An 11,041-nucleotide genomic window follows, 5' to 3' on the forward strand; every position below is an offset into this window, starting at 1 on the left:
GAACATTAAAAAAAGTTGTTCTGGGAATATCATTTGGGAAGCATGTGGTGAGAGGGCGAGACTCGGCAAACCATGGGCATGTTAAAAGATGTGCACAAACTATCTCTGAGTTAACTATGTTCTGACTTCAGGCCAAAGATTTTTTTTGCCCTGGCACGTGCTGAGATGTGAGTGGTCGGAAGGCCTTGGTTGGAAAGAATTTATTTGGAACTTTTCTTCTTTTTCTTCTTCTTTTTCACTGGCATTTCATCTAGCACAGGGTCCACTACTGTCTCTACTTGCTTTTTTGCCTTTTTCTTATCTTTCTTTTTTTTTTTGGGGCTTTGGGCTAAAGTCCTGGTCATCTGCTGGCCACATACAACTCTCTCCATTCTCAGCAGAAAATTGAGAATTTTCACCACAGTAGGGGTCTCTGACCTGCTGTCCCACTTGGTCTCTTTTCTTTTTGGCCTCACACTTGGGGTGCTCATCTTGTTCCCAAAGCTTTTCCTTTTTAGGCTGCTTGATCTTGGGTTGGGTGTTATTGTCCACATTTTCATCTTCTGTTTCTTTGTTTCTTTTCTTTCCCCTTTTCCATTCAGTCTGGTTATCTGAATGGTCAGCATCTATCTCTGCGATTTGTGGCTTGTTCTTCAGCTCTGCCATCCTCTTGGCAAAATATTCCTGGATGGTTAAGGTACTGGTGGTGGTAGTTTCATTCTCTTCCACAGGAGTGGGGCTGGATTCATCCTAAGGGGAGAGGAAAAAGTTACAACATAGTTAAATGTCAACTGCTTTTTCCTCAAAGTATCCCCAGAAGCCTCTACTTAGACTAGCCAGTCATTCAACACTGCTCTTGTTATGCACCTGTGAGTTGGAACTGACTCACTGCTGACCCTCCAGAGGGTGTTCAGAGCAAGTAAATTGAATGGGAGGACACTGCTCATCTCTCTCCTAAGGATTCGATCCTTGTGTCTTCGGGTTGGCAGTGGAACTCCTGACCACTAAGCTGCCAGAGCTCCTTTAAAATTAGCCGCTAGGAAACAAGGCTTATAGCTCAATAATTCTCTCTCTCCTCTGAACTGTGAAGTATAAAACAGGAGGCAATATAATTTGGTTGAATTCTGTAGGAGGTGATAGATTGAACATTCAGAATTTAACTTCAGAAAGTAACTGAATTATCCACTAGATGGACTTCTGAGTAAACAGCTCTTCAGCAGCGATCAGGTGCCTACAGTCTCCCATGAAAAACAGACACCAAAATTCTGAACCTTTGTGATATTTTTAGAAATGTGTTTCAGCTACATTATAGACCACACAGGCCTCTGTGTATTGACTGACCTAGAAATCCTTGCTATGAGAACAGGAGCCAACTTTCCACCTGGAACGTGGACAGTGAGGAGGAACAGCTTCCTTCTTCTCCATGCTGGAGAAGACACAAGCATCACACCTGCATGTGTGGTAACCGCCCCCAAGGGACAGGCCAGCCCACGGAGCCTGTCTTCCCTCTGGGGGTGGCACAAAGGGGGGCACCCTACCTCTACTTTGGCATGGACTATATCCTCATGCTATGTGTGTCTTATCTGCAAATTTCAGAACTGTCACAATTAAGTGAGACTTGTATTTTAATTTTAAATAAATCCATTGAGCTGTGATGCTAGAAAAGACCTAGAGAATTCCTAATATAAACATCTGAGATACATAATGAAATGATGTTATCAATACACAGATTCTGGTTGGTTGGCAAAGAGGCGATGAAAACACATGTGTGAAAAATAAAATCTCTCAAAAATCCGAAACTCATAGCCATCAGGTTGCTTCAGGTTCACAGTAGCCCTGTGTTACAGAGTGGAGGCGCTCCACAGCGCTCAGCTGTAGTCTTTACAGAAGCAGTTCCCAGGCCGTTCTCCTGTGATGCTGCATCACAGAGATGCTGAAAACAATCAAGTCGATAAACAACAGATAACAGTAAACTTGGGTTGTTAGTATTGCCTACATTCTTTTGTATGCATTCATTTCCACAGGAAAATCATTTGTACTATCTTTTTATATGAGGAATGTGGGAGGTTGGTTTCTGAATAAGGCAAATACCAAATCAGGATTCTACAAAATATGCTGAACGTGGCTGGTGAAAGCTCTGCTTGTGCAATTTAATTAAACATCATCACATACATAAGTGGATGCTGTATATACTCAACAATCAAAAAATGGCACTCAAAAATCATCTCACTGGAATGAAAAGTAACATCTCATTTAAAATGTCAACACCATAATGTAACAGCATTATATAAGTGGGCCTTAAATGGCAACTGCCCCAAGAGAGCTTTCACTTAAGGAAATCTTAACAATATTACTACTTGTCTAATTAACACAAAGTTTTACGGTGGGCTAAAGAAAACCCCACACCCAAACAAAACCGAGACCAACTCTGAAATTTCAAAATGCAAACTATGGAGAATAAGTGAATAAGTTAACGTAGTTCTGACAAGGAGTTCCAGTGTATCTGTCAGCATTCTTTTTTTTTTTTTTTTTGCTGGTATCCATCAGGCAATTTTCAGAAAAACAAAAACCAAACCAAAAAACCCATTCTCAAGATGTTCTTAGTGCAAACCAGTCCTCCTTTGAGTGACACGAAAGATCTTTCCTTCCACACATCACTGGAGGCACACACCCACAGCCACACACTCTCATACATTCTCTGTGAAGACGGCCTACTTATGTAAAATGGGACTCATTTATGGCTGTATGGCATTGAAAGGATCTTGTCTTACATGGGCTAACTCGTTTGGAATGCATTTGCATGCTGAGAACTCAAATTCAAGCCACAAGCTATGGCTCCTTACCTTGCTCATCTATTTATTATTTTCTATTAAATTGTCTTTGTCACGGTTTAATCAAAGAAACAAATTGCTAATATTATATAAGCTCTCAAGTATTAGAAAATACAAGAACTTTTTTGAGTCACTTGCTGAGTTTGGTGGGGCTTTCTAATCCTAGCAAACAACTACACTCAATTTCTACCATTAACTCCTCTGGTGATAAGGATTTGAATAACCATGGGCCACTGCACACCAAGTTTAGTGGGGCATGGAGACAAGCTAAAGAGGTGCCAGCCCTACTCCCATTTATCCCAAGGGAAGTGCAGGCAAAAGAATAACTCTGGAGAGGGCTGTTTAAGGCTAGCACAGCTACCTTTCAAAACTATGGGAATGTGTGTATTTAAAACAGAATATATGACAAATTTAAAACTCTCGTGAGAGTTATAGAGGAAAATGGTACAACATCTGGTTGCTACAGGATCAAAGCCCAGGATATATTATACACATAAATTAATAAATTTAGTTTTACTACAAAGATTATAATTCCTGTTTCTGAATTCTTGTGCAAACAAACTTTTAAAGAAAACTAATGGAGTATTTTTCACATTTAGTCTTTATCACAAAGTGAGCAGGTACTGAGGAAAGCATTGTTTACTTTTTAGTATTGTAAAACACTGATAATTTGAGTCTTTTTGACATTTCTATCAAACACATAACACAGTCACATACAAAATCTAGAATTTTCAAATGTGACTTACACTACTCTCTAACTTTGACACGATTCTAATTTGCTTGACAATGTATTTATAGAATGCTACCAAGGAACGTGTGCTTGCTGTTATTAAGCACTGTCGAGTCGACCCTAACTCATAGGAACCCATGCAGAACAGAACTAAATCTTGTCCAGTCTTGTCTCTGCTATGCTCAAATCCACTATTGCGGTCACTATGCCAATCCATCTTGTTGAAGGTCTTCCTCTAGCTAATCATTTTGCCAAACATTTGATTTATCAGGGATTCAGGGAACCTTCCCTGAAAAATTCAATGCCTGCTTTAAATGAATAAAGATAACTTCTAAAGTTACTCAGTCTAGCACAATATTTAGATAAAAGGACTAATTCTAAGGTTCTGTCAGTATTTATTTTTAAAAAGATACCTGAGCTAGTTATTATTTTATGATGTAAGAAGGAAAAAAATCAGTGTGTAAGTAGTAGCAGAGGTTAACGCACTTTATACAAAAATACCACCTTAACTGTCAAGCAAAAATACAGAGGTAAAAAAAATAATGTTCTTACAGTCTACATACACACAAAATTTGTATATCTACTTATCATCTGCAAGGGAGTTCTGGTAATCTACTGGGTAAGGAGTTGTGCTGCCAAGTCAGAGTCTATTCATAACCTCAGAAAACCATCAGCTACCAGTCAATTCTAACTTGACAGCGATGAACAACGTCATCTGTATGAAAGCATGAAGCCAATGATCAGACCCAAGAGCGCCTTCAAGTAGAGCTTAACTAGTCAAATACCACTTTGTACCTAATTTTAACACATGTTGTTGTTGTTATGTGCTGTCGAGTCGTTTGCGACTCATAGCGACCCTATGTACAACAGCCCTAAACCCTGCTCTATCCTGTGCCAATCGCATTGCCTCTGACACACCCATCCTGATTACCCCAGTCACTGAATCAATCCACCTCATAGAGGGTCTTCCCCTCCCGTGCTGTCCATCTACTCTACCCAGCATGATGTCCCTCTCTAAGGACCCATCCCTCCTGGCAACATGTCCAAAGTATGTCAGACGAAGCCCCAGAACCCTTGCCTCCAAGGAGTAGCCTGATTTAACCCTCTCTAGAATGAATCTGTTTGTTTTCTTGGCAGTTGATGGCACATTCAATACTCTTCTCCAGCACCACAGCTCAAAGGTGTCAATTCTCCTTCTTTCTTCCCTAGTCATTGTCCAACTCTCTGATGCATAACAAGTGATTGCAAAAACCATGGCCTGTATCAGGCGCACCTTAGTCTCTAGAGAGACACCGCTGCTCTTGAGTACTTTAGAGAGGTCCCTAACAGCAGATTTTCCCTTATAATACGTTTTTTTATTTCCTTGCTGCTGGTGCCAAGAGTGTTGACCGTGGAGCCGAACAAACTGAAGCTGTGAACAATCTCAATCCTTTGCCAACCATCCTGATGCTACCGATTGATCCAGTGGTGAGAACCTTTGTCTTCTTGACATTGAACCTCAGTCCATACTGAAGGCTGCAGTCCTTGACCCTCTGCAGTAAGTGCATGAGGTCCTCCTCAGTTTCAGCAAGCAGGGTTGTGTCATCTGCATAACGCAGACTGTTGATATTGTCCACCAATCCGAACGCCACGCTTCTCCTCATAGAGCCCAGCCTCTCGGATAATCTGCTCATAGCAGGCCGTAAATCACATAGGAGGAGATTGCACATCTTTCTCCCTTGGAGCAGGCTGGTGGATTTGAACCACCTGCCTTTGTGCTGGTAGCACAATTCCTTACCCACTTCTTATACATCTGAGAGCTGGACAATGAATATGAGTGAGAGAGGAATTGATGCCTTTGAGCTGTGGTGCTGGAGGAAAGTACTGACAATCCCATGGACAGCCAAAAGAACAAACAGATATGTCCCTGAGAAAGCGCAGCCAGAATGCTCCTGGGAGGCAAAGATAACAAAGTTTCATCAAACATACTTTGGGCATGTTGCTAGGAGACGCTCTTCCTTGCAGGGGGGGATGTGTTTGGAAAGCAAAAAGGAGGAAGATGGATTGACACAGTGACTGCAGCAGTGGGCTGGAGGTGTGTCAGAGATAATGATGGCACAGGACAGGACGGGGTTCAGATCTGTTGTTCACTGAGTTGCTATGAGTTGTACTCAGTTCAACAGCACCTAACAACAACAACAACAACAACAAAGACATTTTAAATAACTGACATCATATAGAAGCTAAAACAAACACAAGCAAACAAAATTAAATTTACTATTTACAGGTATATTTCAAACACAAATCCTAGAAATCATCTTGATAGACATGATCTACTTCCGCTCAGAGACAGTTCCAACACAAAGTGCTGATTACTTGTGTGGAAATCCATTTAACTGCCAACTCTTTATCTCACCTTCCTTATCAGCACAAGGTAGATTCAGTACTTCACAGGTGCACACCCGTATGCCATGATTACTGCTGTAGTATCTTAGAGGCTAAGCCTCTTTTTTTGGCTATTCTGAACTACCATGAGTGAAAAAAACAGTGAATGGAAAAGGGAAGATGAGCTTGCAAAGCCCTTTAAGATGTCAACTAATAAAACTCTCTCAGGTATCTAGAACACACTATATCTACGCCTGCCATCTTTTCTCAGATGTCTACAGCACTGAGTTTGTTCTTTCTTTTTAATATTCCCTTCAGAGGTTCTGCAGCACTATGAGCTATCTGTGCAAGCTCTTCTGGGTGTCAAAGGACCTCACTCTGTCATTCAAATATGTATACTGAGATGGATTACTAGTAAAACACATCCAGTCAAGAACATTTTCTTTATAATTCTTAGAAGAACGCTGTAAAATTATGGGTTAAGGAAATGGGAGCAATTAGATAGAGAACTTAATGAAGTGTTTGGGGCAGATGTATCATAATTATGAGACCTTATTATTTAAGATAAACATACCAACCCAGGGGTAGAGTTTAAAGAGCAAAGCTCTTCTGCTTGTGACATGATGGAACCTTTTTTATTTCCATGTTCCATGAAGACACACAGATCATGCAGCCACAGTAATCCTTCAATGAACTTTTCTCATTGAAAGAAGATACAGACACCAGAGTTCAAGAGAAACGGATGTCCCATTCACACGATGGCATTCGACTGAGCATGCAAGAGCAACAATTTTCAAAATTACTACATAACTTGAGAGAGACTGGAGAGCATTATGCTGAGTGAGTTAACTCAGTCCCATAAGGACAAATACCATTATTGTAGAAACAGAAAGATAACTAGTAAAACGTGGATGAGGATGCAAAGGTGGGAGCACAAGGGTGTGGAAGGGCAGGGGAGAAATCATAGGGTTGCATAATTTGGTGGGGGAAGGGGGGTGGGTAAAGGAAATGGGAAAGATCCAGCAGGGATCTGGAAAGACAGGGCAATGGTGGGTATAGTTCAATTAATTTTATAAAACATAATGAATGGGAATGATTGTATGAAACATAATGTGAGTGAAGGATAGTGTGAAACACAATGTATACAAACGAAAAGCTAACTAATATAAAATAAAAATAAAAAGAAACAAAACAATAATTAAAAAATAAAGAAAAAGAGCAGAGGCCCCGCACCAACCTGGGCCGGGGGATCTCCCGGGAAATGAAAGGCTGCAAGAACCAGGCAGAATGAGCTGAAAGAAGCAGCCACCCAAACGTTTTAACGCCTAGTTCCACAAGGATAGCAAAGAGGTCAGAGAGGCTTCATTTTTAAAATAAGTTATAATACTGGGTTATCATCTAACCAAGTCCACCCGAAAGCGCCTAAATTCGGGGTCATTCAGCTCTAGTGAGTGAGCCTACACTAATAATGACTCACATCGGCCATCCCCTGATACCACCTGAGGCACAACATAATCCCATTCTTGATCATTTAATCTCTTTATATCTTGAAAAGGTTATTTTTTACTAACATAGTGTTAAACCAGGCTGCTCCTTGGAGGCAAGGATTCTGGGGCTTCGTCTGACATTCTTTGGACATGTTGTAAGGAGAGACAGGTCCTTGGAGAGGGACATCATGCTGGGTAGAGGGGAGGGACGGCGCAGAAGGGGAAGACCCTCTATGAAGTGGATTGATTCGGTGACTGAGGTAATCAGGATGGGTGTGTCAGAGACAATGCGATTGGCACAGGATAGAGCAGGGTTTAGAGCTGTTGTACATAGGGTCGCTATGAGTCGCAAACGAGTCGATGGCACATAACAACAACAACAACAACATAACAAGGACAATTATGGTACAAGACCTCTATAAAAAGAACTAAGAAATGGTTTACACAGACATTTCAACCATGGAGGGTTAACGGGTAAGAAGGGAGTGATAGATAAATAAGTCAAACAAAAAGAAAAGTAAAAGATAGTTAAGGGTCTGATGAGACACTAATTAATCAATTGTAACTAATGTTATAAAATAAAATGTGAACGAATGACTGAAAAATAAAATAAAAAAGGGAAAAGGATGTACTAGTTGAGTTTATTAGCTGTAATAGCTATTTCATGTGATGGAACACAGGCTCAGTTCCACCAGAGGACATCAGATTGTGTTGAAATTAGTTCAGGAAGGGTTAAGAAAATTTGGCAGGTGAATAATTTGAGAGAGTATTTTGTATCTCCTCCAAACGTTCAGTAGGGCAGTTCTAACAAACACAAATTCTATCTTGACATACTCCTGGGAGTTTGGACAGCTGAGGACATGCAGTGATATTGTGTGACTGATCACCATGTTGTTCTGTGTGTGCTTTAAACCTAACAGGGAGGGCAAAATATGCTTATTCAGCCACTTCCTAATCTGATCTACAACTATGTTTCCAGAACCCTAACACCTAGTGAGACATACATATCACTTTCTTGAAGATCATGCCTAATTTACAACACATCCGGTTGGTCCTTGCAGAACGTTCCTTCTTATTGTTTATTATTATTAATAATTTTTCTTTTTGGTGGTGGTGTTCATGTATAATTGGCTTTGCAAGCATATTCTCAAGGAAATGATAAGCTCCTTGAGGGTACAGACCGTCTCTATTTCACTTATACTCACGATAGCCTGTATAATGAGGAGCGAATATATAGCAAATATTCAATTAAAAGACAAATCCGACTGGATTGAGCATGCATGCCATATTTATTTATGTTTATAGCTATATATTTGTTTGCTCTTCATGCAACTCTTGTGACTAGTTGATGCTTCTGAGGAAAGAGAGAAGAGAAAGAATCAGCATTTTCTAGTCGACCTTAACTGCCATACACAGAGGAAATCTCTCCTTTCTAATCAAATAACACCTGTTTCCTTATGAAAATTGGTTCTCTACCTACCCTCAGGTACATTTAAGAGCCTTTGTGTGATCAGCCAATCCTGTCACTATTGATACACTGGACTTCAAACAACCCATTTCTCCTTCTTTTATGCTACATGTTACCATAGTCACTTTTTCAAGGGATACATAAAATGGCGGAAAGTGGTGTTGTATGCAAACGGACATATGCTTTCTATGTGATTTGGTGGAAGGCAAGTAATGAAATACTTAGTTTCAGCAACTGGGGAGCCCACGGCTCACACAGAAATGATGTGCCAATTCCCATACAACACAGCTCTGTCTCACAAACTTTGTGCATGCTGCCAGGAGGAACCAGTCCTTGGAGAAGGACATCATGCTTAGAAGGATGGAAGAACAATGTAGGAAAGGAAGACCCCAGATGAGATGGATTGACTCAGTGACTGGGGTAATGGGGGTAGGTGTGTCAGAGACAGTGAGACTGGCTAGGACAGGGCAGGGTTCAGAGCTGTTGTACATAGGGTTACTATGAGTTGCAGACAGCTCAATGGCACATTAACAACAACAACAAGAAGCAATAGACTACATAAGTTGAGCTGTTATTGCCATCAAAGATCAGAAAGCAGGAGAAACAAGTTGAGGGCTTATCAGGGGCAGAATAGCTTTATGCACCTCTTTGATAAGAAAAACAACAGGAGAAAAGTTTGACCAGAAGCTGTCCTGGTGGTATGATTTTATGGTGTAGCCTGTGTTGTACTGTGATCTGCAAACACAACCAGGCAAAGCTTCTGAGTCTCAGGAGTAACGAGAAATGATCTGCAACTGAAGGTTAACAAAGCAGTGATTAGAAAAACAGAAAGCATACATTTATGCCACTAAATGGGCAAATTTCCCCCCTTATTGTCAGTTATCTTTCTAGTCATCTACATTTCTCCTGCAAATAGTTAAAAACATTCAATGTTTTGCTGTCAACAAACTTGCATACACAAAAAAGTTTATATACAAGTGCAAAACACTTCAGTAACTGGCAGTGAGGCTGCTAACTGCTGCCTGATTTGGAATAGCAAAGGATGGTTTATATGAAAAAGGTCTGACTATGAAGTGGCTTAACATCAAAGAAAACTCTCAACAACACTACAGGAGTGCAGATACCATTCTAATAATTTGGTATTACACCTCTTTTTGGAATTTAAAAAGTCAGACAAATAAACTAGACATCTTTAGAAAAGATAATGGGGACCTGGGGGGGGGGTACAGCATATCTTGCTTTTCACTGGACAAGAGTGGAGAAATAACACCAAGTCCTTCACATGAAGGCCAATGCTAACAAAGCTGTCCATTTAATTTATTTTCCATTTGGCACATTCATCAGCTGCCCAAATTACCACTTATTAAGAAAAGCCAACATAAACTTGTTTTAAAAAGATGGTTCTCTATGGCAACAATGTCTCAAGTAACTAACACCAGAATTACTGACAAGAGTCATTCAGCCTCTAGGGGAAAAGAGGGAAAAGAAAGAGAACAGCAGGCTTCCTGCCTCCCTGGAAGGTCTCAAGGCTTGGAAAGTTGCAGTGACTCATATGACAGTATTCACAACACACTGGCCATTTAGAAGATAAACGAGGCCCCTCCAAAGCCAGAAATGATCAATGTGACATAGGCACCAACATCTTTGAAGGAAGTCTAAAAATAATCCAAATTGGCAGTACTTTGTAATTCTAGGTCAACTGGTTCTCTTCCTTGCTCGCCAGAAGCAGGACAAAGTCTCTTTAAGGAAGTGAAGGTTGGTATTTGAAACTCAAACAGCAGACAAAAGCGGTTTGGGGATGACTCTCCTCCACAGGACAATTTTAAAATTACTTCAGAATCAAGGAAATCCAAATTTTTGTTCTTATTATAGGATGTTGTTGTTGTTGTTACGTGCCGTTGAGTCGCTTGCGACTCATAGAGACCCTATGTATAACAGCCCTAAATTCTGCTCTGTCCTGTGCCAATCGCACTGTCTCTGAAACACCCATCCCAATTATCCCAGTCACTGAATCAATCCACCTCACAGAGGGCCTTCCTCTCCTGCGCTGTCCCTCCACCCTCCCAAGCATGCTATCCCTATCCAGGGACCGGTCTCTCCTCACAACATGTCCAAAGTATGTTAGACGGAGCCTCAGAATCTTTGCCTCCAAGGAGCCACCCGGTTTAACCCTTTCCAGGAC

At 40.8% G+C, this 11,041-nt stretch overlaps 1 protein-coding gene across 1 annotated transcript in view; it reads right to left on the minus strand.

Moving 5' to 3' along the window:
- Positions 1–200: 200 nt before the first annotated feature.
- The window catches only part of PINX1 (PIN2/TERF1 interacting, telomerase inhibitor 1), a 119,304-nt gene continuing 108,463 nt past the window's right edge, over positions 201–11,041 (minus strand). Inside the window, 2 exon segments of the mRNA XM_006903769.1 lie at positions 201–314; positions 316–729. Of these exon segments, the coding sequence (XP_006903831.1) occupies positions 201–314; positions 316–729 (528 nt within the window).

The sequence above is a fragment of the Elephantulus edwardii genome, unplaced genomic scaffold (genome assembly GCF_000299155.1).
Source record: "Elephantulus edwardii isolate Elephantulus edwardi_28Jun2011 unplaced genomic scaffold, EleEdw1.0 scaffold00038, whole genome shotgun sequence".
In the NCBI taxonomy this organism is placed as follows: domain Eukaryota; kingdom Metazoa; phylum Chordata; class Mammalia; order Macroscelidea; family Macroscelididae; genus Elephantulus; species Elephantulus edwardii.